Source organism: Podarcis melisellensis (assembly GCF_964234715.1).
Source record: "Podarcis melisellensis genome assembly, chromosome: 2".
Taxonomy (NCBI): Eukaryota; Metazoa; Chordata; class Lepidosauria; order Squamata; family Lacertidae; genus Podarcis; species Podarcis melisellensis.
Window position 1 is genome coordinate 15,722,945 of NC_138529.1, and position 27,516 is coordinate 15,750,460.

The following is a 27,516-nucleotide window of genomic DNA, read 5'->3' on the forward strand; positions in this document are numbered from 1 at the left end:
TTTGCCCTTGCAGAGAAAACATTTGCTCAGTTTAGGAATCAAAATGGTTCCAGGTTGGTCTTCCTGTGCTGATCTATGTACGTGCTTGGTTGGTACACTTATGAACATTACCATATATCTAAGACTATGGGATGCAGGTGGCGCTGTGGGTTAAACCACAGAGCCTAGGATTTGCTGATCAGAAGGTTGGTGGTTCGAATGCCCGCCACGGGGTGAGCTCCTGTTGCTCGGTCCCTGCTCCTGCCAACCTAGCAGTTTGAAAGCACATCAAAGTGCAAGTAGATAAATAGGTACCGCTCCAGCGGGAAGGTAAATGTTATTTCCGTGTGCTGCTCTGGTTCGCCAGAAGTGGCTTAGTCATGCTGGCCACATGACCTGGAAGCTGTACACCGGCTCCCTCGGCCAATAAAGTGAGATGAGCACCGCAACCCGTGAGTCATGACTGGACCTAATGGTCAGAGGTCCCTTTACCTTTAAGACCTCAAAATTCCTATCACACCTTCCATGTTAAGGAAATAATGCCTGATCAACCCCATGCTTTCTCTTGGCTCAAATAAAGTATACACGGATAGGATGGCGCTGCAACCCTGTGCTCTTATTTATTCGCTGTAATCAGCCTTTCCTTAAGAGATCCCAGGGCAGTTCAAAGAATAAAAGTCAGCATATAAATGTAATAAAAATTATGTGAACTGCCCTGGGATCTCTTGAGGAAAGGCGGCATATAAATTCAATAAAAATTCTGTGAACCGCCCTGGGTCCTCTTAAGGAAAAAGGAGGCACATAAATTCAATAAATTTTTTTTTAATTAAAATACATTTGTTGCTAGGCGCGCGGTAACTGGCGGGGCTGCGCAGCTTCACGACCGCCAAGATCTTAGCGGCGCCCTGAAAACTCTACCGAACGCGCAGCCCTTGCCGCTCTATGCTCCGAACGCCCGCGCCTCGGTGGTGCCCCGAGCGCTCGCGCAGCGGCTGCTCTAGGCTTCAGCGAAGGCGGCGGCTCTATCGTCAAAGGCAGCAGCCCTCTCTAGCTCTGGCCTCCGGCGCGCTCTATCGTCGCAACCCGCCCACCCCGAGCTCCAGAGCGAGAGGGTGCGTGTCTGAGGGAGTGCGTGGTTCTTCTCCCTGGCGGGGCCTACTCCCGACAATGCTGGCGGCGGCTCTGGCTTCCCTGAGGCGTTAGGGCGGCGGCGGCGCGTCCGCCTCCGCCGCCTTCCGTCCCCTCTCCCCTCACGGGCGCCGCGTGAGGCCGAGGCGAAGCCGGCGGCGGTGTCGTCTCTCTGAGGTAAAAGCGGGCGCGACCGGCGGCGACTCAATCAGGGCGCGAGGCGAGGCGGACGCGGCCGAATCAACGAGCGCGAGGGAAGGGAAGGAGGGCGGGCGAGAGAGCGAGCGGGTCGGGGAAACGCCTCGGGAGGAGGGAGAGGCGGCTCGCGGAAGCCGGGCGCTCGCGAGCGGTTCCCGTTCGAAAAGGCGCTCGCGAGGCGGTTGGGATTTGGCGGGACGGAGGGCGAGGCGCCCGCGCCCGTCTCCTGGCGCTCCGGCGGGAGGCAGACCTTCGCCCGCCGCAGCTGTTGCACAAGCGCCGGGTCTCACCCGCGGACGCCTCGCTGGCTATGGGCGAGGGCTCGGCTTCCCCTCGGGCTCGCTTGCCCGCCGGCTGCTGCTGCTGCCTCCTCCTCTGGTCTCCCTCTCCTGACAGTTGGCGAGAGGGGGCTTCGAAAGCAAAGATATAATAATAGTCGGAAGTTGGGAAGCAACCAAAACCTTCAAGCAAGCTTTCGACTTGCAGGCGTTTGGGTTGCACTTTGATAAAAGATGCGTTTGCCGCCTTATTTCCAACCAGGTTTGCCCACTTGAATAAAATATTTTGGGGGTGGTGGTGCGCGTGTTTGTGCAGGTTAACCCCCGCCCTGCATGATCGATCGCAAGATTGTGGCACACGCACATAACCGATCTGGCACGCGCACCACCCTTTGAGTGACAACGCCCATCAACTTTGAGGGGAGCTCGGCTCCCTCCGATGTTTTATCGGTGCGGGGAGCAGGGCAAAGAGACCTCGGCCCCTTGGCGTTGGCTGCAGTGAACGCCTGTATACAGTTTTTAAGTACCTAAAGCGAGTCACGTGATGGGCTTAATCTTAAACGGAAGGTCGGCTTCCTTTGTGCTCAGGTGCAACTTCCGCAGTGCTGTGTGTCGTCTGTGTGTGTTTGTGTGTATTTAGGTGTATCCTTAAGATATGCTTTTCCAAAGGATGGCTCGTCTGTCATCAACTCCGATTATCTGTTTTTTATTTCCCCCAGGCTTTAAAATTCTATCTGTAAAGCTGTGCTGGGGATATATTGTTAAAATATTTATATCCTGCCTTTTGAACAAAATGTTCAGGGTAGTTCACAGACGTCAAATTACAATGACAGCTGCTTTTATTCTGCTGTTGGTTTTAGGTGTGCTTGGATCTGCTGATTTTACTGGTCTTTAGTGGGTTTTGGGAAGCAGCTCTAGAAAGGTGTACAGCTGTAATGGTATATTGAAAGGGAGTGTGTGAAGTTGTAATGTGAAAACAGTGGCAGACAGGTGTATGAAAATGAATCTCATACATGTATTCTGGATAGGCAGAATTGGCTGCAGTTTCTAGCTCACCATATACTCTGTGCCAAACCAAGGCTTGTGAAATAGCTCTGAGCTTGTTGAAGATAATCAAAAGAGAACCTTTAAATAATCTACTCTAGTTCGCCCAACTTTGGGGGGCTACTTCTAATATGTCTTTCAAGAGTAATTCTTGTTCATAATTGTTTTAAAGAGACAATGTAGTGCTGTAGTTGTCTAAAATGTTGTGATCCAAATAAGTAATCTAAAATGCATTGCAGGGGGTTGGACTAGATGATCCTTAGGGCCTTCCAACTTTACAATTCTATGAAAGGGGTGTTTGCAGTTTCTCTTTTACATCACTCATGAAATAATTGTACCTTCTTTGACTGAGTTAATTGCATGTTCATTTTCTTTTAATACAGGCCACCTTGGAGGCCTGTTATCAAAGTTGAAAAATAAGTAGTAGTTTTAAAAATAAATAACCTTTGGAAGCAAAAAAAACCCACCCATTGATGCTGTATTATCAATCAATCAATCAATCAATCACATTTCTAGGTCACCCATCACTTGAGGATCACTGGGTGGTTTACAATATAAAAGCACAAAAATACATACCATAGTAACAAACAGTAATAACCCTCCACATTTTAAAAGGCCATAGATTGTTTAGTTAGCCAAAGGCCTGGGAGAAGAGAAATGTTTTTGCCTGGTGCCTAAAGATATGTAACTAAGGCGCCAGGCAAGCCTACCAGTGGACAGCATCCCACAAACACAGCCACCTCAGAAAAGGCTTGTTTTGTATAATTGGTTGTTAATTTGTTTGAAAATCAATAAAAATTAATTGCCAAAAGGAAGAGGCCTGTTTTGTGTTGCTGCTCTCTCGACAGCTTGCAGAGGGGACACACAAAGAAGGGCATGAAATTATTATTGGAGGGTCCAAATTGATTCAAATGGGGGGAGGCAGTCCTTGAGATCCATTCTGAACATGGTAGGTATTTTAAATATATCACTCTAGACATCATTTTAGCAGAATTATGACACCTCTCTCTCTTCAAATACTTCAGCAAAACCCACATTTTGGTATTTAGGGCTTTGACAACCATCTCTTTCTATTCTTGCCTTCATCCAGGGATAGGGAACCAGTAGCTTTCCAGATGTTGAACTGTAGCTCCCATCATGCCTGACCATTGGCAATGCCGTATAGGGCTGATGGGAGTCCAAAGTCCACCAGCATCTAGTCACAAGTTTCCCACTCCTGCTCTTCATCTTATCTTGTCTTCCTCACTATTGAAATGTTAGTTATAAATTTATTGGAGCATGGACTATTTCTTTTGATTATGTTGTTCTGTAAAGTGTGTACATTGGTGATAAATAAACAATAGTTTTAGTACTACACCCAAGTGCTTACTAAATACTGTTGCAAACAAGAAAATAGATAGATTCCTGCCCAAAGTGGTTTACAATTTACAAAATGAAAAGGGAGGGAATGTGTAAGCCCAAATCTAAAGTGATAATTAAAATGAGTTTTAAGTTGTAGAAGCTGTTTTAAAATGAATGATAAGAAATTAATGAAGAGTAAAATAAGAGAACAATGGTATGTTTTGAGCATTTCTTAAAAGAGAGCAGAATAGGCTTAATAATTAATTATTCTAATAATTTATATCACACTTTTCCACAAAGGTTTTGCTTAAGGCAAATAAAACAGAAATTCACATAAGAAAGCACAGTAATCAAACTATTAAAGTCAGATTATCAAATTATTTTATAAACAGTGGCAAAAAAAAGGACAGCCTCGATCAGTACATTAAACAGCAACAGAATCAAAAGCTGGTTTTACTAAGTTCAGTTGCCAGTGGAGCACAAATAAAGAAGAATATGATGTAATCTTTCAGTGCAGGGAATCCACATACAAGGCGCCATCATAGAAAAAGGTCTCTGCTAACCTTGCTTCAGAAGACATTGGAACACATAAGAGGAGTGCAAGAGGTTTATGAAAAGAATGACTTACATAGAAGCAAGAGCAAAAAAGATCAAGATGTTTAACTGGAATAAGAGGTCTTGGGTTGCCCAAGGAGTTTTTGAAGAACCATGAGTTTAGACTGGAACATTAGTGTTAGTTTACTGTGGTGTACATGTAACCAGATGGTAAGCTGGTTATCTATAGTGTGCTCCTGAAGCTGCAGAATTGTAAAATTCTCATTGTATATTTGCAGCCAGCCAGTTTACCAAGTGGCTGCATGGATACTGTGCATTGCTAACTCTTTGTGGCTTGGTAAAGATGGGACAATATAAGCTGTGCATTCAACTAGACTTAGCTGAGTATATGTGTGACACAGCTTTAGAAGGGGGCATAGTGTGGGACAGGTACAGTTTGCTGCTTGGCTGCTCTTTAGGTGCAGTTACTTCCTGATTTAGGTAGTGGCAAATTACAAGCTTGATCAAAGTTTAAGGTGGTATAGAGAAAGATCAGAAAGTAAAACATTACATCATCAAGACGATCAAACATTTTGTGTGGGAGAAACAAAAGGAAACTTTTAGCAGTATTAAACACAACAAAGAGAGGAAGAAAGAAAAGTAGTAAGACCTCGTATGAAGGGACAACACAAGTACAAAGGGGCAATACCTTTAGCTCCACCCCCATCTTTGTATGGAGTGTGCCAGCTTCCCACTTGTTCAGGTGTAACTTCTGACATGGAAAGCCTTTCCTAGTTGTGTAGGCTCCCCACATGATTTAGAAACTTACACAAGAAAAAAAAGGCTCCCCACAGCAGAAGTTAGCCCTGAGCACTTGGGAGTATGGCACAAGCTGTATGATGACTGGGTTAGGGTTAAAAGCGAGTCCCTGCAGCCCCTTTGTTGCTCCTTCACATGAGTAGTGCCTGATCAGGGCTACAGTTAGTTGTTAACATTGCCTGTTAGCCTTAAAGGTAAAGGGACCCCTGACCATTAGGTCCAGTCGTGGCCGCACATCTCGCTTTATTGGCCGGCGTACAGCTTCCAGGTCATGTGGCCAGCATGACTAAGCCGCTTCTGGCGAACCTGAGCAGTGCACGGAAATGCCGTTTACCTTCCCGCCAGAGCGGTACCTATTTATCTACTTGTACTTTGACGTGCTTTCGAACTGCTAGGCTGGCAGGAGCAGGGACTGAGCAATGGGAGCTCACCCCATCGCGGGGATTCAAACCGCCAACCTTCTGATCGGAAAGTCCTAGGCTCTGTGGTTTAACCCACAGCGCCACCCGCGTCCCCCCTGTTAGCCTTACATTTGGACAAATGTAAAAATGTTTCAGATACCCATGCACCAGCAGGCACTTGAGATGTTTACATCCCTGATATAGACTGGACAGTTTGTACAGGTTTCATGATTCTCCAAAAGTGCTATAGAAACAGAAAGCTACATTTTTTCGTCTAGTGAGAGCTATGAAACTCTTCTGGATGATTATCTGTTTCCAGTTTTGTCTGTGTTCTGAAAATTTTGGCTTGATCTAAATATTTTACAGTTGCCAAGAGCTGGGGTGTACGTATGTTTTTCCAGTTGGCTACAGAATTCTCTCAGCATCTAAAGTGGTTAACTGGAATAGTTTCTTTTCTCCTGAAGTATAGTTCTTCCAAAATACCAAAGAATTGGAAACTCTATAACAAGTTAATAGAAATCCTTGCCACATATATAATAATGACAAGAAAAGCCTACGTTTATTAAACTCTTGAAGAAGAAGAATTAAAAGATTGTTCTTTCTCACTTTGTTAGGTTAGTGAAGGCCACAAGTCAAATCCCTCCTTTGGCATGAACTCACTTGATGGCCTTATTTAAGCCACCACTCTCTCACACTGTTGCCCCCCCCCCCATCCATGTGACGGCCTACCTTGTAAGGCTGGGGTAAGGTTACAACAATGTAATGCATGTGAAGCATTTTGAACACTCAAAATTGCAGTAGGCATACTAAGTATTAATAGGGTTAAATTAGAGCAGAAGAGGTGATTCAGAAGTGCTGCTAGATGGTACGTAGGAAACCACCAAATTGGGAAGGGTGAATTCACTGCTCTGAAAAACTAATATTTTGGAAGATACTCTTGAAACAGTATTTAAAATAACTATAAGGCTGCATGAAGAGATTGTGGTGCTTCTGTTGCATCAAGTAACTTAATTTAGAAGAGTCAGTCATGTCAACTAATACCAGTAATTCACTATTCATTGTTTGGTTAAATTTTGTTTAGCAAATAATAATAGAATATTTAACTTGCAGATAGATCAAGCCAATATATATTGACTTCTTTTCATCTTACTTAAAAGAAGACTATTAAGCACTACATTTCATTTGTTCATGTAGGAAAGAATTCATTGTGATTAGATAAAACAGGCTTCATATTAGAGATGAATGTCTTGTTTTGCATTGTTCAACGTGGTAGCAGTGATGGTGGTTTTCTAGAAAATTTTCAATAAGAGCATTTTTTTTGTAACATCCCATTGCCCAAATCAATTGAGATTTGATTTAGTATGTTTGTTTTACTGATGTTTAAGAAACATCAGTAAAGTGCTATTTTTGTACACAGTACACATGTCTGAAAAGCTTTTCAAGTAGTTGTTGAGGTGGCGGAGGAAAAGGTGCCACTTTGCTGCCTCAGATCCCAAGCTGGTATATTGAAGAGGCCTGAATTGATCCCATTGCCATCATGTGACAGCAGCATGGCCAGCTCTGTCCTTTCCCATGTTGTAGCTGACCACCACTGGCAGTAGCTTCTACCCATCTGCCACTTGGGCAGGCACATTGAGCTGCCCCTTGCTGGTGGCACTGGCCCATCAACTGGAAAGACTGGGCAAAGAGGCACATCCAAGAGCTGCCTGGAGGATGTTGGCATGGCACCCCACCTGCCACTCTTGTTCCTATGCTAAACCAAGCTTAATGCAAGAACAGTTAAGATAATAAGGTTTTGTTGCTTTTGTAATATCATAAGAACAGCATATGAAAGGGACTTTCATTTGCTTTTTACCAATTAAGTAATAAACTTGCTTCTTGTGTAATTACATTATGTCGCTCCAATTAAAAAATGCAAGGGTCCATATAAATGAAAATAATGAATTAGGCAAATATCTTGAGAACTGCAATTCTTGTTTATTTTTTGTCTAGGTCAAGAGTTGAATGTGTGAAATAGACATTTTGAGATACTTGCTATTGCTTTTTGTTTTTCTTTCCTTTTTTCTGATCACCTTTTAATGTTTTCATTTATTTTAGAAATTGTCTATGAGGCAGAACCCAGTATGATTACGTTTTGCCTGTTTTTTTCTTGAATTGTGAGCACCCACAAAAGTGTGAAAGTAGTATACTGTATTGACTCAGCCTGTTCTGACTCAGTTTCTGCCTTTGTTTTAATTATAACTAGGAAATGACACCCCCTGCTCACTTCACTTGGCAACCTCCCTACTCCTACCTCAAAGCACTCCTTGTCAAAGTTCCCTCCCCTTACTCCTTGCCACCTCTGCAGCTTGCTCACACCATTGTGCCACCACTCTTACTCAGTGCACCTTGCCTGCTCCGCCCCATATGTGCCACCCCTCTCATTAGACTTGCCCCACCACCACAAGCCCAGTTTGCCTTCTCTGCTTTGCTGACTCTTCTGTGCTGTCAGCCATCTCACTCAACCCACAAACCACTGGAAGCTGGACTTGTTCATCCATTGCCCCTCATGCTTGCCTGCTCTGCCTTTTTATCTGTGCATTCTGGGAGACCAGCAGGGCTAGTAGCTGGTCACAGCATTAGGGGAAGACTCCCTGTCTTCTTCCACAGCCTGCCTGCACTAAGCCTCTGTGAGTCCACACTGCTGTCTGCCACAGCACATCTTCCTGTTTACTCAACCCCGTTACCCCTGCAGCTTCTGACACCTCCTTTTCCCAGTCTTCTCACTCTTCTCCCTTTGAGCCTTCTTCCTCTGGGGGTTCCCCAACTGGTGCCTCCCAGCATTCCCTCTGCATCCAGCAGGCCCATGACAGGGAGGTATGGAGGAAGTGCAGCAGGTTGGGTGAGCAGCACACAGCACTGGCAGTTAGTGACTTCTAAAAGTGGTTCCAGTCCTACTTCCTCGGTCATTTCCAGAGGGTGATACTTGGAGAGTGCTTTTTGGTCCTGTGGAGCCTTCATTGTGGGGTTCCTCAGGGTTCAGTTTTATCCCACATGCTGTTTAACATCTGTCTACATGATACTGCTGAGCGGGGTTATCCGGAGTTTTGGAGTACATTGTCAGCAATGTACTGATGACACACAGCTCTGCTTCTCCTTTACATCTGCAGGAGAGGCAGTAAATGTGCTGGACCGTTGTCTTGCCTCAATAATGGATTGGATGACAGCCAACAAACAGAAGCTTAATCCAGATAAGACAGAGGCTGTTAGTGGGTGGATCCCTAGACAGAATGGATGGGAGGTTGCCTGCTCCTGATGGGGTTAAACTTCATCTGAAGGAGCAGATATGCATCTTGGGGCTGCTTCCAGTTCCATTGCTGTCATTTGAGTCTCAAGTGGCGTCAGTGGTACGGAGTGTCTTCCCTCAACTTCAGCTGTGCTCCTTTCTGGACAGCGATAGCCTAACTGCTGTTGTCTATGCTCCGGTAACCTCTAGGTTAGGTTACTGCAATACATTATATGTGGGGCTGCCTCTGAAAATGATTCAGAATCTTCAGCTGGTGCAGAATTCAGTGGCTAGGTTGCTCGCTGGGGCAAACCGGTTTGAACATATAATACCAATCCTGGCCCGACTGCACTGGCTGCCAGTTAGTTCTGAGCACAATTCAAAGGGCTGGTTTTGATCTATATAGCTTTACGTGGCTCAGGAGCACAAGACCTCAAGGACCACCTCTCCCAATATGAATTGAACTGGACCCTTCTTTGTGTATCTCCTTTGCAAGAGGTCCAGAGGGCAGCAACATGAGAACAAGGCTTTTCTGTGGTGGCTCCCTGCTTGTGGAATGCTCTCACCCAGGGTGGCTCACCTGGCGCCTTTGTTACATATTGTCAGAGCTGCCTCTAGGTCCCAGCTCACAGAGGACCAACGCTAGTCAGTAATAATGTACAAAAGTCTTTATTGAAGTCCAGTTTCCATTTCCAAGCCGCAGCATGCAGCTCTACGTCTTAGAACCTAGATCGGCGAAGCTCCGTCTGAGTCTCCACCCCCTGTACACCAGTTTAAGACTCTAGCCTTACTCCACCTCTTCCGTCGCTCTTTTCTCCTCTGGGTCCTTCTGCCCCCCGGGGTCTCCTCCTTTCTGGACTCTTCTGACGCTGACCCCCCTGACTCTTGTCCCTCCTTCCGGCGGGCTTTAGGACCTGGCTCCCTATCCGGGCTACCTGCTGTGCCGCTCGCCTGTACATTTGAACTTGGCGCGCGCGCCCAGCCTCCAACCTTCCTCTTGACCGTTTCCTCGCTCTCCGATGGAGGCGTGGCCAATCCTGACTCATCTCCTCCCGCTGGCGGTGAGCAGCCTGATCCCGATACCTGGGACTCCTCCCCCCTACTGCGCTCTGGTGGGGAAGTTGGTCCTGATTTCCAACTGCTGCTCTCTGAGTCCCCTCTGGCCCCTTCTTCCTGGGGTGTCCCCCTAGGCACCCCCCTTGCTCTGACCATGGGAGCCCCTTTCTGTGAATCTTCCGATTCGCTGGAAAGACTCAGAGACCTCGGACCACTGTCATCGCTTACGCTTCCTTCGGATTCCTCCCCCTCGCTCTCCATTTCCTCCCTTTCCTTTGCCTCTGCTCCTGAGCCCCTGACACATATCTTTAGGCATCAGGTAAGAATATTCCTCTTCTCCCAGGCCTTTGGCTAATTAAACACTCTATGGCCTTTTAAACTGAATGGGAGGGTATTGTTTTTGTTTGTTACTATGACATGTATTTTGTGTTTCTATATTGTAATCTGCCCAGCAATCCTTGGATAAAGGGTGCTATAGAAATAATAATAATAATAATAATATAATAATAATAATAATAATGGGTAATATAGTTGTCACAATCTTAGCCTGCAAAATACAAACACTGTGTTCTTTGTAGTTGGGTGGTGTTATTTTGTGACACCTTTATGTCTCATTTTGTGTGGAAGGTTATAATAGAGATTCCCTGAGATGGAAGAGATATTTCCAGACCATGTTCCTTACAAGCTTTTAAAAGCCTTGTTCTTTCAATTTGTAAACAATAATGCTGAATTAGCCTCCCCCCTCCTTTGTAATTAGAAAAAGTACATAGTTTTCAAACTCTTTAAGGAACTCCTGTATTGACTTTTTGGTAGATTAAGTCCTTCTCATTGCAGAAGACTGTGGGGCATGTTCCAGGATGCACAGTTCTTGCAGAGCACTGACCAGGCCTATTGTGCCTCATTGTTATTCTTTGTGAACAGAGAGGGCACTTTATAGAACACTCACAAAACTCCTGGGCAGCTGCAGATTGCACATATTGGTAATGATGGGCTAGCTCCCTTTTAGGGAAGTTTTCCCACTTTTACTGATCTCCTTATTGAGAAACACCAGAGTTCTTTGGAGGATAGTTTGAAAACCATAGCAGTAGAATAGTACAAGTGGAGCTGCAACTGAATGTTGCAGTTTGGAATGTTCTTGTTCAGTGTTCCAGTCAGCCAGCCGTTGCTGGCTCTATTTCTCTATTACCACCAGCATGTCCCTCACTCCAAAAAACCACTGAGCATTTTATGGTCACTGAGCATGGTCTGATATGATTGGGCTGTGGGGGTAGGGGGTTGTCTTCTTACATTCCCCTCCAAAATATTTTCTCTGGTTCTGCAAATCTTGGCATCCCTCTGAGCTGCTGATACCTCCCTCATTGCTTAGCAGCTTGGTTTTCTCTTTGTAGCTATTATAACTCAGCATCTGAGTTCACTTGTAGAATCGTGTGTGTGTGTGTGTGTGTGTGTGTGTGTGAGAGAGAGAGAGAGAGAGAGAGAGAGAGAGAGAGAGAGAGAGGGAGGGAGAGTGTAGTATATGCTAAGTTGTCATTGTGTTCACAAGAGGTGTCTGCTGTTTGATAGCACGATTGATCTGATTAAGAATGGAAAGGCTGAAGTGAAGCTCTTGAGACTTTTTCATTATGGTGACTTGCATTCTTCAGGTTTTAGAACTGAGCTCCTGTGGTTGGTCTCGGCAGGGAAAAATCAATGACTCATATTTCCATTGAGAGAAATGTAATTTCCAGTTTCTCAGCAACAGCTCTTGCAACTATTTCAAATGTTGTGTAACAACATGCTCAGAACTGGCAGATCATCTTTGACTGCCTCAGAGGTATTTTTATTGGAACACTGTCTGTGCATACCCTGGTGCTGTTGACCAGGAAATGCTTAATTGTGCAGCAGGTGTAATAAAATGCACGGCAGTTACATATCATAGATGCAGAAAGTTCTGAAACAAACTAGAATACAAATAACTTGTCCTCCACCACCACTCCTCCCCTATTGTTCTCTCGTGGGAGAAAAAAAAACCTGTGGCACAGTTGAGGTGATTTTCACCCATTCTGTTTTCTTTGTGCAAGTCCTCCGTGCTCTGTTCTAGAAATTCTTTTGAGGGGTTCAGGGGGGGAGAAGAAATCAGAAAACCCTCTTTCCTTGCCCCAAGGCAGGAGCATCCTGTGCATTGCGTTATGTTCGCAGGAGCTCTGTATCCAAAGTACTATTATATATGGATATTTTCATTTCAGTAAAAAATAGAATTTATAAGTGACAAAAGACCATTATGTGACTAATTACCACACTATTGTATCAACTAGGTGTCGCTCACAAGGATATAAAGAACCGTATTACACAGTTTCAAACTAATGGTCCATCTAGCATAGTGGAAGGCCATTGTATTTCTTGAAGGTCCAAAATTCATGGCAGCAGCAATGGTGGTGTCCAGAATACTTGTCAGTGGGCATAATCCAGGGAAGTTCAGTGTACCAAAGTCCCGTTGAAATCAGCAAGATTTAAAATGTTTCAGGCTGCATAAGTTCCATTGCTTTCAGCAAGGTTCAAGGCCTGTCTCTGAATTGCACATACTGACAACTCCTGATGCAAGATCCTCTTTACGATGGCTGGCAGACACAACTGTGGGTAGAGCCAAGACAGTAATCACCAACAAGGCAGTATTATTTTATAATGTCCTCTGGCACTCTTTGAAAAGCATCCGTCTCTCTTGGGTAATAATAAACTCTGCATTTTGCTGTCTTTCGGTTTCTTATAGGCTGATTATGGAAGAGGCTCACAGAAGCAACAGTAACAATTCAGCAACACCCCCACAAGCAGCATCTTTACAAGGTACCACGCTACAAGCAGCTCAGCTTTCTCGTGTTTCTCAACAGGTAAAGAAAGCTATCTAAGGTCAGATCCTCTGAGGAATTTTTAAGTAGGTTAATTTGAAATTTTACTGTACAATATTGGGTTGGTTTTTTTACAGTACATTATATTTATATTTGTGTGTGTGTGTGTGTGTGCATACATAATTTCTAGGAATTAGAGTTAATCGTGTGTTTCATGTGTGGAGCTGGAAATGCATCCATATTCACTAGATATGGACATGTCTCATAAAATCCAAATGTTCTTTCTTTAGATCTTATTCCAGGATCACCTAGGCAGACCGGCTAAGCAAAGAAATGGGAAAGTTGAGCATCTCCGTGTTTTTTAACTTAAGAGTTGCTAATTCTGAAAAACTGTCTCCCAGTCACAGAATCATAACAAATTTGCTATAAAAATACTGGTTAATCAGCTGTTGTTTGCTTCAGTATTTTTGCTTCCGACGGCCTTTCTGACCTTAGCACAATGGACAGGAGCAAAACAAAGGGTGCAGTCCACCAAGCACTGATGTTGTGAAGTTTCATTTTATTGGTGCTTATGCATGTGCTCTGCTTGATCTGAGTTGAAAAGAGCAGAGGCTGTACTTGCTAGATGGCACTGAAAATTAATGAATTTGGGTTCTGTTGCAGAGTGTCTGAATTTCAGAACTTTCTTGTCAGTGGAAGTTAGAAAAGCACAACTTCTTACAGCATGGGTGGTCAGCCTTTATTTTTTGTTGGCGGCAGTGGCGGGGGAGGTAATTTTCTCTAGGGTAATCTGTTGGGAACCATATACAGGCAGTGGACAGATCCAGAGACAAAAGTGTTCTGAATTAGCTATTTTGGAATAAAGATTGCCCTGCTTCATTTTTCACCATAGTGATCTCAGAGTAGAATTCCCAATTACAGATGTGCTTATGCCCAATGTATATATGCACAAGACTATCGGTCTCAGTTGGTGATGGACAGAATTACTTTCTCCAAGCCATGAAATGAGTAAAAAGTTTTTACAAGATTTATTTATTTTTATAGATAAATAATGCATCTCCCAGTTGTATAATGAAGAAAAAAACTGGGGGACGGGACGACAAAATCCTTTTTAAAGGTCAAGAAAAAAAGGAGAAAATGAACAGAAAAGAGGGAAGTCTGATGGCATGGAGGAATGGGGGCAGTTTCAGGAAGTGTTAGGGCTGCATGAAATGAGATCAGTGCAAAAGGCTCCCAAGCTGCAGGCTGCCCATCTTTGTCTTAGTTACTGTAAAGCAGAAATGAATTATTACATAAAATAGCCACATTTTTGTTATTAGATTTGGAAAACAATCTTACTTGGGCTGAAAATCATGTATGTTTTGAGTGGCACATTACCCCTGAGGACATCTAGTGTGAACTCGTGTTAACTGAGGTGTCTTGATATGATAGCTGGCTAAATGCAACCAAACCACTATTCAAAAATGTCTTGTCTTACTAGAAATTCAGTACAGTGGTGCCCCGCAAGACGAATGCCTCGCAAGACGAAAAACCCGCAAGACGAAAGGGTTTTCGGTTTTTGCGACGCTTCGCTAGACGATTTTCCCTATGGGCTTGCATCGCAAGACGAAAGCCCATAGGGAAATCTCGGGGACCTCTTTTAAATGCTGGCGGTGGGGAGCAAAGCCTTTTCCCCCCCTCCGGACTTCAGAAGAGGTCCAGGAAGGCTGGCGGGGTCGAAAGGCTTTGCTCCCCACCGCCAGCATTTTAAAAGCGGTCCGGGATAGCAGGGAAGCGCTTCCCGCTATCCCGGACGGCTTTTGAAGGCAGGCGGGGGGGAGCAAAAACTTTTCCCCCCCGCCAGCCTTCAGAAGAGGTCCAGGACCTCTTCTGAAGGCTGGCGAGGGGCAAAAGTCTTTGCTCCCCCCTGCCTGCCTTTCCGGGAGAGCGGAAAAGGCAGCGCTGCCTTCCCGCTCTCCCGGAAAGGCAAGCAGGGGGGAGCAAAGACTTTTGCCCCTCGCCAGCATTCCTATGGGAAACCGTGCTTCACAAGACGAAAAACTCGCAAGACGAAAAGACTTGCGGAACGAATTAATTTCGTCTTGCGAGGCACCACTGTACTATTCTTCCTCAGTCTCAGTGTCATTAAATGTAGGCACTTACTGATTTATTGCCTAAATTGTGTTTTTCGTGATTTGGCTAATCAACTCTTGATTTGTTTCAGATGTCCCTCAGAGGTCAAACTCCACTGACAGTGGTTCAGCTCTCTGGGGATCAAGTCCAGGGAGTCATTCATACAGCTCAAACCTCATCTGTCATTCACTCACCACAAGGGCAATCAGTGCAGGTACTGTTAACTTTCTTTGGAAGTTTTATTGACAGCACCTGAATTTTACTATAGTGCATTTCAGCCTATTGTGGGGTGACAGCAGCAAGCCAGCAAAGCTGCACATCATTATTATGGACTATTATTTTGTCTTATTTATTTAAATGCCTAATAATGTGCTAGACACCAATTAATTAAAAAGTTGAAACCAAGTCCGGTGGACAACTTCCACTTGTCCAATGAAACTTGCCGTCCTTCTATGCCCCCCACATCTAGAGATGTGAAGGCCTGAGAAGAAACTGGAAAAATTGGGGTGGGGAGAGTGAGAGATCTTAGGGGGGCAGCCCCACCATATTTTGTGTTTTGGTGCGAGCTTCACAACTTTACCCACACACTTCTACAAATCTGCTCCAAAGGATTGAGGGGAAACCCAGAGCAGATTTGGAGATGGAAAGGAAGTTTGTTGCCTAAGCAGAAGCTCTGCTCACACATTCACTTAATTAGATACAAAATAATATCTGGATGAGTTCACATTTTGTGGCAAGTGCAGTAATCAGTTCATAACTTTAAAGCATCAGTCCGACAAATACTTCAAAATGGATGTACGAGTTATGGTTTCTAATGCTGATTCGCATAAAAATGATGCAAACTCATCCATGTTTAGGCGTTTGTGTACATATTGTAAGAAAAAGGAAGTAGCCCTGGAAGGGTTGCATGGGCAGAATGAGGTGTAACTATCCTTCACAGGATTGCACCTTGTGTAAGTGTGGGTAACCCCCAATACCACTTCACTGCTGTAACAGCAATGGGCAGATAAAGCTGTCTACAAACACAGGAAGCTACCTTCACTGAGAAAGACAATTTATCCGTCTAGCTCAGTACTGACTACACTAACTTGCAGTGACTGTTCAGAGGTTTCAGGCAGGAGTGTTTCCCAGAGCTGAGTGGAGTTGCTCAGGGGTGGAACCTGGGACCTGCTGCATGCAAAACACGTGGTCTACAATATATTGTTTCGGAGTATTACAGGAGTGAAAGGGAAAAGTAGTCTTCTTGCTCTCCGGAAGCCTCCCTCATATCCTGTTACATAGGAATAAAGTGCTGTGACTTAACTTGAGCCTTTTAGTGTTCTATAGCACAGCAGGGAAAGTGGGGTTTTTTTGGGGGGTGTAATTTTGTCTTTTTCTCATTCTGAAACTACCCCTCCCCCATGAGCCAAAGACTGCATTGCAACATTTTGACATGGCTGATAGGAAGTGCATCAACGATCAGAACTTGGGTGGAGCCAATAGGAGGAACTCTGGGTGGGTGGGTAGAACTTTTACCTCATCCACTCTTTGGAGCCAGTAGTTACTATGGCTGGTTAGACATATAAGAAAGACCTCACATAAACTTAATGCAGTATTTAAAATCTTCAGGATTATGTGCCCCAATGATTAAAAAATCAAAAACAACACAAAAGCAAACAAGAAAAGCTAAAGCTAGTATAGGAAGAAACAAACAATAGAAAATATTTTTTCATGTTTTGATCAATTGTGTATGTTTTCAGCTGCCTTGAAAAGCCTTCTCTTAAGGTGTTCTATTTTTAATAATATAATCTTAGCGTTGGAAGAGACCTCAAAGGTAATCTAATTCAAATTGGCTGCTACAGCATCCTTGGTAGATGGCCACCCAGTCTCTGCTTAAAAACATCTAATGAAAGAGAGCCCACCACTTTCCCAAGGCAGCTTGTTTAACTGTTGGACTATTCATGCTATCTGGAAGTTCTTCCAGATGATTAGTTGAAAACCCCTTTTTGGAGATTTGAACTTATTGGTTTGGGTCCTGCCCTCTCCAGCAACAGAAAACAAATTTGTTCCACCTATATGATAGCCCTAGTTGAAGATAGCAATAGTATTGCCCCCTAAAAATAATAATTAAAACTCTGTTTGTGCATTGTCTGTGTTACATATGTCAAAGATCTAAAAGCAGTCATTTTGCAGTCATTTTGTTTCTAATATAGAGGAATTCGTCTTACACTTAGGAGTTCTGTAGGATATAAATGCTGCAATTTCATCACTGAAAACTGAGGGAAAGCTAGAGCTGCCCCTCTCTCCTGACAGCAGCCTTCTTTTTGTTTTACTTTACCAACATACTTTTGCAAGAGCTCTATGCCCTGTGAAGCTTTTGCTGCTGCTTCACCAGTTAGCTGTAAATAAAAGACGTTTATTTGGGAACACCAGAAGGACTGTTGACATTTGCCAAACTGGTGAAGTGCACAGAAAGAATGAAAATCCAAGAGTCCTTGAAACATTCCTGTTTTGTTTCTTTATGTTCTTCCTTCCTTATCAAAATCTGCATATTTTCAGTTTGGAGCCTTGAATATATATCATTACATTGCTACAGGCTTCACTGCAAAATTAGGTATTGTTAAAATAAACTGGTGCTGTTCTGATTTTAATGCTTAGCCGACCTGTACCAGCAAAGACCAATCTTTGTTCCTTCCTACATCACACATATTCACTTATTCAAACAGAAGAATGATAGACTATTGACTTCTTATTGCTATCACCATTTGCACTGCTGTTAAAACCCAACACCAAATATTTTTGCAACTATTCCAGAAACTTTGGCCAACCCCTTACTCATGAGTTTGCAGTGTTTGTGTGCTTGTTTTATATTGCAGTCCTATGAATTACTTCAGAACTCCAAACTTTACAATGGATCATGTTTAATTTTTTTAGTTTAAATAGCAGTAGTGGTGTGTTCCTTTTGAAGAAACTTGTTAACTCTAAATGTAATTTTAAAAAGTTTGCAAATGGTTGAAAACCTGCTGATTGTTATACTTGGCATTCCCAAAAGGTGTGTCCTGCTGTCTCTTACGCTATTCAGCAAAATAATACAAAATGTGTTTCTTTCAGGTGTCTTTGTCAGAGAGTGACGATTCACAAGATTCCTCAGATAGCATAGGCTCTTCACAGAAAGCCAGAGGAATCCTAGCACGCCGTCCATCTTATAGGTCAGTTCCTTATGCATTTCTTCGGTTCTCTTCAGTGGAGCTTTTCTGGTTGGTAAGATGCATGCAGCCCACAGGGTTTGATAGATCCCTCAGAAGCTGTGGCGTGGTGGTCATTATAAGGATCTGGCTTACCAACACAATCCAGTTCCCTACCCCTGTATTGCAGAAAGGTGGAATTTAACTTTTTTTTTACAAAGCTAAATAATTGTCATTTTCTCCAAAGCCACAAAGCAGCATCTTTCTCCCTGTATTCTGGTTCTGTCCACCATGAAAAGACATAAAAGTAACTCACATCTTACATGAGGGTCCACTTGTATACGCAAAAATGCTCGTCCAAGCTTTGGGAAGGAAGCAGGAGGACTCTAGGACCATGCCAGAGCTCTTGTGCCTCTTTCCCAAAGCCTGGTGCCTCACCCAAGGGAAGGCAGCGTGAGGGCTCTGAGACCACTGCTACAGTCCTCATGCTGCTTTCCCCAAACCAGGAAAGCCCAAAATCAGCGGCGAACTTGGGTCTTTCAGATTTCAGCAGCGCCCTGTGTGGGGGCCAAAGTCAATGCATGCTCCCACCTTCTCTTGTTCTACTTAAATCACTATTCCATAGTTATGACGCCCTGCGGCGCCCCCTAGGCTCAGCACCTAGTGCAGCAGAACCGGTCATGCTCCTGAAATCCACCTCTGCCACGATCACAGCTTTGTGCAGGCGTGTGTGCGGAGGGGAATAAGTAAACAGAGAGCGGGTTTCTTCTGCTCTCTGGTCATTTATTTACTTCACCACCACCCATGCAAAGCTGCAATCGCCTAGGTAAAATAAGCATAAGATGCGAGTCACCTGTACTGTATACCTAGGGTTATGCATTGGGAGTAATGATTACATTTTTTAAAAAGTGGTTTTTCAGCCATGTCTGGTATTTTTGTTGTAATTTTTATAGAAAAATCTTCAATGATCTCTCTTCTGAAGACGCACGAGACAGGAAAGGAGATGAAGCAAGTCCTGGTATCTCTACTATCACATCAATGTCTGTCCCTACGCCCGTTTACCAAACAAGCACTGGACAATATAGTATGTATTATTTATAATTATCTGTGTTAGGAATGCTGTTTCTGGAAATATATTTCAAGTTGAATTTTGTATTAGCCTGAGAATAATGCTATCCAAAGGTCTCTTCTGAAATTATTATAACAATTCTGCTGAGAATTATTTTTCTTTTCATCTATTACTAGATTAACCAGAATTTGCAGGCCAGCAAAAGGAAGAGAATGTTATGGACTCTCCTTCGAGGTTTTTAAGCAGAGGCTGGATGGCCATCTGTCATGGGTGCCTTAATTTGGATTCCTGCATTGCAGGGGGTTGGACTAGATGACCCTTGGGTCCCCTTCCAACTTTACAATTCCATGGTTCTATGATGTGGTTTGGCAAATGAAGGTGCTGGTTGCAAAATGAAGTAAATTGTTCACAGGAAAGAGACTGTAACTGGTGGCAGATTTTTGTGATATCAGCACAACAGAAAGAACATGATAGCCGTACATTAGGGTTTTAACTTTTTTACAACCTCATCTTCCTATAGCTTGGATGAACTTTTGCCTAAAAACAATCATCTGTCATTTCCAAATATTTTGAAAAAGAGGTCCCGCCCGAAATCAATAAATCAGTTTTTGTATATGTAACTATAATGCATTATATTATGTATTATAATACAGGAAAAATAGAGCAAATTTTCTAATGCTTGTACAATGTTTTGTACATTGTACACCACTTCTTATTGATTAGAATAAATCAAAGTTGCAGTTTGTCTTTGTTTCTGCTGCAAGCACCAGAAAGTTCCTGCGTCACTTTGAGTGCGTGTTCTTCGCACTGATTACTTCTTGTTATCTGTGGAGTTATGGATGGCTCCCGTTTCCAGTGATTCTCCAATACCCGCAATGCTTTTTTGCAAGGTTTCAATATTTCTGCCAAGTTCTTGAAGCCATTTTCATTGAGTCATATGACATTACATATACGGTGATTCCAGCTTTTCATTTTGGGGTGACCTTTTTTCGCAACTGAAAAGAATTAGTCAATTTTTCAGTGTTTTTAAGCAAAAGTTCATCCCTTTATGATACAGGAAATTGTGGGTTTTATTTTGGGGAGGGGGGTGTCAAGAAGTTATAAACCTACCGTACACACCACTGCACAATGATCAGTGTCTTCTCTGTTTCATTATTTCTTGTCTTAAAGTTGCCATTGCTCCAAATGGACCATTACAGCTGAGCAGCCCAGCGACAGAGTGTGTGCAAGGTTTGCAGACCTTTACAAATGCTGGCGGGACTCCGCTATTACAGTATGTACAGACATCTGATGGTCAGCAGATACTTGTGCCAAGCAACCAGGTGGTCGTGCAGAGTAAGTACCTACTACAAATAATTCAGAAATGCTCCTATTTCTCCCCGCCACTGTGGTTTTCCAAGGGATGATATCAACTTTACAAATAAAAGTCTGTATATTGTATGTGTCGTGCCTAAAGCCTTATTGATATGCAGTACTACATAAGCAGAATCCAGGGTTCTGCACAGCCTTAAAATAAGGTGTCCTCATCTGCATGTACAGCATTAAGCATGCCTTGGATCTACGACCCAGGCAGGAGTTGGGCTGGTGAACTAACATTGCACATGCAGCAGCTGAGGGCCCAGTTTTAACACAAATCATGTTTCTGCACTGCCAGTGTCATGTTGGGCTTCCTTAAGCTTCTACCTAAGAATGAAGTCAGCAGAATTATTTAATTAACCAATATTGTATATTCATCAGCATTGTTTTGAAGGTACTGCCGCTTCAAAATAGTTTTGTCAAAATGCATTCTGAAGGAAGGGAAGTAAAACTAAAATTGTTGAAAAGATGTCATGTTTATCCTCAAGAGATACCTGGCTACTGTTTATGAGCCCAATCCAGTTTTTTACATGTACACCCTCCACTGCTGTGTACATTTTGTGCTTGGCTGTGTGTGCCCGAATTCAAACAGGAAATGTGGGTCTTCTTTAAAACACCTTTCTTCACAACATTCTTTACTGTGGTTCCTCAACAGCTGCATCAGGAGATATGCAGACATACCAGATACGCAGCACACCAACCACCACTTCCCTCCCCCAGACGGTTGTGATGACAGCTCCTGTCTCCTTGACATCTCAGTCAACCAAGACGGATGATCCACAGTTGAAACGTGAAATACGGCTGATGAAAAACAGGTATTTGGTTTCCCATTTGGTCTTAGGCATTCACTGAAATATATTCCCCATAAAATAATCTTTGGCTACAGAATCATATCACCCAAGATTAGCAGTAGACTTCTCTTATTTTGCCCTCTTCCCCACTACCCAAGAAATATTTTTTCCCTTTCTAAACAAATGCTTATTTAGACTATAATTATTTGGGGTGTTTGACAGCTTTTGTTTCTTCAACCTTTTCCGGTTTAAAGAAACAATGTGGGAGGGGGGCTGTTAATTCTTTTTTAAGAAAGACTAATACATTAGTTAAACAGAAGGGAAACTCAGGAGGTTTTCAAAGGAGAAGTAGATTTAAAGTAATCTACTTTACTTTAAAGAAGTAAATACAACTAGTCACTAATACTGTATTTGTACCTCCTTGGAGGCACTGCAAGCTCATTATACAATTTGAAGAGACTAAATTGCCCCCAAAATGCTAGTGCCAATTTATTAAAATCTTGAAATTATTGATACGATAAAGAAAGCTTAAAGGTGTTAATAAACTAGCCAGCTATAAGAAATGGTATAAGGGGACCATGGCCGCATCCCTCTTCAAGTATTTAAGTATTTGCTGTGGATGTTTATCCTGAGGACAGTGTCACTTTGTTCAGAGGGTCATGTATCACTGATACCTTCTGTTGCAGCCCCTGTATTTCCTTTTCTTCAAATGTGTAATTGTAGACAAACTTTGTTACTTTATTAAAAGCATATTTAAGGACATGGGCAGGACTCTGCTGAATCAGGCTGATGGTCCATCTAGTCCAGTTGCCTATGAGATACCCTCTAATTTCTCATTAGTCCCAAAGCATTATTGTTCACAAAGCCAAAATGTACTCCCCTGAAATGTGTGCTTCAGGCAGATGAAATAATTTATCTGTTTACAGATTTCCAGACCATTTTTTTAAAAAAACATTAGTTCACTAATATGATAAATACAGTGGTGCCTCGCAAGACGAAATTAATTCGTTCCGCAAGTTTTTTCGTCTTGCGAGTTTTTCGTCTTGCGAAGCACGGTTTCCCATAGGAATGCATTAAAAATCAATTAATGCGTTCCTATGGAGACCGCTTGCCAGGCTGGCGGTGCGGAGAAGGGCTTTTCTCCCCACCGCAAGCCTTCAGCACAGGTCCGAAAACAGAGGGGAAGGCGCGCAGCGCTTCTCCTCTGTTCCCGGGACTTGCGGTGGGAGGAGGGTTTTTCCTCCCCACCGCCAACATTCAGAACAGCATTCTGAATGTTGGCGGTAGGGAGGAAAGCCCTCCTCCCACTGCAAGCCTTCGGAGGAGGCTGGCGATGGGGCGGAGAGCTCTCCGCCCCATCGCCAGGCTTCGGAGGAGGTCCGAGGACAGTGGGGAAGACGCGCTGCACTTCCCCGCTGTCCCTGGAGATTTCCCTATGGGCTTTCGTCTTGCGAAGGAAGCCCATAGGGAAATTCGTTTTGCGAAGCGCCTCCAAAACGGAAAACCCTTTCGTCTAGCGGGTTTTTCGTCTTGCGAGGCGTTCGTCTTGCGGGGGCACCACTGTAATTTGAACTCTTCAGGCAAAAAGAGCAAGCTTGCAAAGAGCTAATCCTTGCAGCTCTTTAAATATTTTTATGTCAAGTAGATACATCAGTATTTTTTCAAAGAAAGCGGCTTTGTTTTACTTTTCACAGTCCGTGAAATGAGAAAGGCAAGCCTCTTTAGATGAGCATCAGCTAATGAAACAAAAGCAGAATGCTTGTAATTCCAAACTAGTTTGACTTCTATGTAATAATTAACAAACTTTGCTTTGGAATTTCAGAGAAGCAGCTCGAGAATGCCGTAGAAAGAAGAAAGAATATGTGAAATGTCTTGAAAATCGAGTTGCTGTTCTTGAAAACCAGAACAAAACTCTAATTGAAGAACTAAAAACTTTGAAAGATCTTTACTGCCATAAAAATGTGTAAAAGGAGGAAAAAAACACCTTTTTGTGAACATAAGAATTTCAGAAGGATTTTTTTATATTAATTTTTTTAAATTAAAGGTCAAAAATGAATCTCTTCTATCCAAATTCCACAAAGACTTGAGATTCTATTTAGAACCTTTGATGGCAGAGTACAAAAAGGAAGTATGAAAACTCATGAAGAGTTCTGCTGGCACAACTGGAATCTTCATTTCAATCAGGATAAGTGGGACATGTACATTCTGTCAATCAAGATGTTTGAATTTCTTGTGCTACAGCTGAATTTTTTTAATGCCTATGGCATTTGATTGCCATTATGCAGAAGAGCTGAATCTTTTGCTTTCAGGTGTTAATGCCTGTCAACATATAGCTAGCATAGGTTCAATTTATTAAATCTGATTTTTTTTTCTGCTCCCTTCACAGGCTAAGGATCTTCACCACATAGTGAATGAACAGGTAGCAGTAGTTTCTGCCCTCGCGCCAGTCCATGTGTTGAAATGCACAACTATAGTAAGGATCCATATGTGCCAGAGTGTGCAGCACTCACCTGTGATTGGAAGGCCCACCCTTCCAGGGTTCCCAGTTGGGTGGAGACCTGCCACATTTTTTATTTCAACGTATGGGGGTCAAAACCTATTGCAGCCCACCAACAGGGAGAAGAATCCTAAGAAAGCTGTCACAGTTAATTGTACGTACAATGTGTTTGCTTCAAATTGTCAATTCTAATCTCTGTGTTAAGAAGATATACACACTACTTTGCTAGAAATTATATTTGGTTTTAGCAGGCAGGCAACTTGTTTAAAAGAAGGGTGCTCTGTCTTAGGATGTGGTCATAAGACTCCTTGAGGAGTAGATAACATATATCATGGCCTCGTTTGCATGTCACAATAAGCCAGTGTTCATCTTAAATGATGGTTTCATCATGAAGAACCCCTCCCCACACCAGGCAGGTCCCCATGTGGCTTCTTCCCATTGTATGGAGCTCAGGCAGGTCAAATAAGCCATAGAACGCCTTGTCATATCGTCTAAACCTGCAGAGTGGTGGGGTGTATTTATAATGAAAGATTGGCTTATTGTGTCGTGAAAACCAGACCCACATATCATTGCTTATACAGATGCTCTGAAATGTTTAATGCAAGAGAACAAATGTTGCAGAATATATTTTCAAAGGGCTTTTGTGTGTGTATGTCACTGGGTAGAAAAAAACAACATCTTGAGATAAACAGAAATGATTCTTTCAAGTGAACAGGCATCCCATATCCTGTTTGAATATACTTCTTTTGCTTGTACAGAAGCATTAAACTCCAAATTCCCTAGCTTTGTCTCAGTTCAAAGCACAAAGAAGCTAAAATTATATACCAAAGGTAAAATCTAGTATGTTTATATATGTTAAAGCACTCAATTACAAAACTGAATTTGTAAACCTGACAGTGACTTCTTAAAGCAATTCCAATTTTATAAGTAATCCAGTTGACATAGACACCAGGTATATTTTTGTAGTTGAAGCGTTACCTTTGCAAATTCTATAATTGAGTTTATATGGATATTTTAAATTTTTATAAAGTTTCAATAAACAGAGATATTTTCCCTCTTAGATTATCAATTCTATATTTTTATGAGATGCTCAAGAAAACTAGAACCTATTTCTATATATTTCATTAGGCAAATTTAATTTAACAAAAATTGCTGGAAATATTTTTGAGAAAATAGTTTAGTATTCACAGAAGATACATTCGTTTATAAATTCACTTTAAAGATGCTGCCAGGGATAATAATAGTGTCATTTTGGTTCTTGTTCTCAAGGGATGTTAAAGTATCTTTTGACATCAGTTGGATTCTTGAGCACACAATGAACTAATTAACACAAGCAATGTAGCCTTACCCTAGTTAATGTTATTGATTCATTCCAATTCAATTTGATTCATTTCAATTCATTTCATTCCTTTGAAATGTTGCCACTAAATGCATTAGAAAATATATATATATATCTATTGCCATCATGGCACAGCATTCCACACACTGTCCCATTAACTCATTTCCCCCCCAATACTTGGTGGCTCCCAGACATGCAGAAAAATATTTGCTCATAAACATTTTTAGAACTCTTCCCCCTTCAAGAATTGAGAATAACACTTGCTCTCTGAGAACTACAAAATAATGAGCCTTTTCTTTGTATGTAGGTATCGGGGAATTGTGACTAAGGCTCACAATATAAGCCTTGGAGGAGGCAAACAACCCCCAACTTTATTTTCTAATCCCTGAACCCAATATGCTGTTATTATGGGTTCTAAATTAATAGATATAATGAGGAATGTTTATGGCTTAAAGTATCCTGGAAGGAGGAGTGATACTGGAAATGCACACCCTGAGCAGCCCATCTGGTTTCCATTATCCCCCGCAACCTCTCTAATACACCACAGGGAGGGAGAGGTAAATATAGACCCTTACTACTAAGGCTCAGAACTAGGCAAGCATCTTCCATTTCACCTAGTATTTTTAAAGCTCAGCAGCCTGCACTGTAGGGCTGTTGTAGCAGCACAACAGAATGCCGAGATTCAAGACTCATTTAGAACCAGAACTCAGCAATCTTATTCTCTAACAGGAGTCCATTTGTGAAATTTCTCATCACCACAACCTTTATTGCTGAAAAGGGGAAGAACTGTGGAACTATAGTAGACCCTGATTTTACCCACCCCCTCTAAAAAAAAGAAACTCCTATTGTCCTTTAAAAAAACACAAGAAAAGTTGAATTTGGATAAATCAAATTTGGGCCCTAAGTGAAAGGAAGGTGGAATATGGAATATTCATGCATAACCCAGAAAGTCTCTATAGGCTTTTGCACATGCAGATAGGCTTCTAGCTTTGCTTTCCAGCATAACCTACATTCTGTATGTCAATCTATTTTTGAAAATCCCATTTCAGCTGTGGGTTATATGTTTTGTGTGGAGGCAGATGAGGGCTGGTCAGTGCCTTCCTCTGGATTGCAACCAACAAAAAGTACTGTGTGGTGTAAGTATTTCACAACCTGGCCTGGAATCTTCTAGCTATTTGTTGTACACTTATTAATTTATTGTGTGTGAGTTTCAGAGGATTCAAACTTTCAGGTGTGCTGCATCATTTTTAGCATGATACTAAATTATATTTTGCTTCTAGGACAAAAGTGTGATCTGCAAGTTTTCCCATACATCTCAAGTATATGTGTATTTAATAGTAACAAAATATTTTGCTGTTCAAATGTTATTAAAAGAGCATTTGATTATTATTATTACTATTATTTCAGAGCAAGAACAGGGGAGGTCGTGGTGTTTGATTTAAGAGCAAAATGCAGGTCGATAACCTGTTAATGTGCACTATTATTTTGAAACAGGAACCATAACCATGTATATCATCACAGAAGTACACAGTCATCAATTTTATTTTCAGTCATTATTTAAAGAGGCATATTCGTGCTATTTGCCAACCTATCGTCTGGTCATTATAAAGCTGGGTTGTGAGCACAGACAATATAATTGATGATCCTAACTATCCTCAAACTTAGCAGCTTTGCTTAAAATATTTGTAAATATTTTTTTTAAAAAAACATAGGTGGCTGTACCCCTTGACTTCAGTAATAAAGACCCTGAAATGCTGTTTCAAACTGCCTTGTTAATTCAGCAAGTGGGAAAGTCTGGCGCTGACCTTATTCATACAAAAGTATCTGAATTTGTTTATTATAAACACATACTTTGTTTTAGCCTTTGATAGGTATGTGGTTTGTTGTTTTTAGTACTGTGTAATCTGTAGATTTACACAGGAGAAAGAAAATATGCTGTTTACCGGTACTTTGTTCAAGGAAGACCTGCAGAGGGAGCCAAGATCAAGTTTTCTAATACTGAAAGCCATTGGATACTATGGAGCTAGTTGTAGCAAAGCTCACAGCTACTAGTGAGCAAAGCATACTTTATCTCAAAAATCATGTAAAAAATGCAAGAAGATGGGAAAGGAGGACTGAAGACATGTTGCAACTAAACTTCAAACAAGGTGTGTGCACTTAACTGCAATTTGTGTTTTATTTTTAAAGTGCTATGGCAACATTTAGCATCCGTCGTGTACAGTTTCTATAGCCAAGCATGCAGAATAAAGGCTTAAATGTGTTTGAATCTATTGGGGAGGGGGAAGTAAGTATCTGATTTACGGAGCATATTGCTTGTTTAAAA

General features: G+C 42.4%; 1 protein-coding gene across 6 annotated transcripts; it reads left to right on the top strand.

The window, feature by feature from the left end:
• Nucleotides 1–1,008: 1,008 nt before the first annotated feature.
• ATF1 (activating transcription factor 1) lies at nucleotides 1,009–26,957 on the top strand. Of its 6 annotated transcripts, none has more exons than XM_081898898.1 (9): nucleotides 1,009–1,284; nucleotides 12,790–12,907; nucleotides 13,156–13,206; nucleotides 15,069–15,191; nucleotides 18,068–18,165; nucleotides 19,095–19,225; nucleotides 20,381–20,545; nucleotides 21,222–21,381; nucleotides 23,180–26,957. In XM_081898898.1, the coding sequence occupies exons 2-9, from the start codon at nucleotides 12,797–12,799 to the stop codon at nucleotides 23,322–23,324; spliced, it is 984 nt and encodes a 327-aa protein (XP_081755024.1). In that variant the 5' UTR covers nucleotides 1,009–1,284; nucleotides 12,790–12,796; the 3' UTR covers nucleotides 23,325–26,957. The 6 variants fall into 6 exon arrangements, with proteins under 6 accessions (XP_081755024.1, XP_081755026.1, XP_081755023.1 ...); XM_081898897.1 differs by lacking the exon at nucleotides 1,009–1,284 and adding an exon at nucleotides 11,567–12,655; XM_081898900.1 differs by lacking the exon at nucleotides 13,156–13,206 and having other exon boundaries at nucleotides 1,016–1,284; nucleotides 12,790–12,926.
• Nucleotides 26,958–27,516: the final 559 nt, after the last annotated feature.

Excerpts from the sequence above, each read along its gene's own strand:
- ATF1 (XM_081898897.1), top strand. The coding sequence starts at position 12,618 with ATGCAAGATCCTCTTTACGATGGCTGGCAGACACAACT. Across the intron at positions 12,908-13,155 it reads TTTCTCGTGTTTCTCAACAG|ATCTTATTCCAGGATCACCT; the intron begins GTAAAGAAAGCT and ends TTCTTTCTTTAG. Across the intron at positions 18,166-19,094 it reads GCACGCCGTCCATCTTATAG|AAAAATCTTCAATGATCTCT; the intron begins GTCAGTTCCTTA and ends TAATTTTTATAG.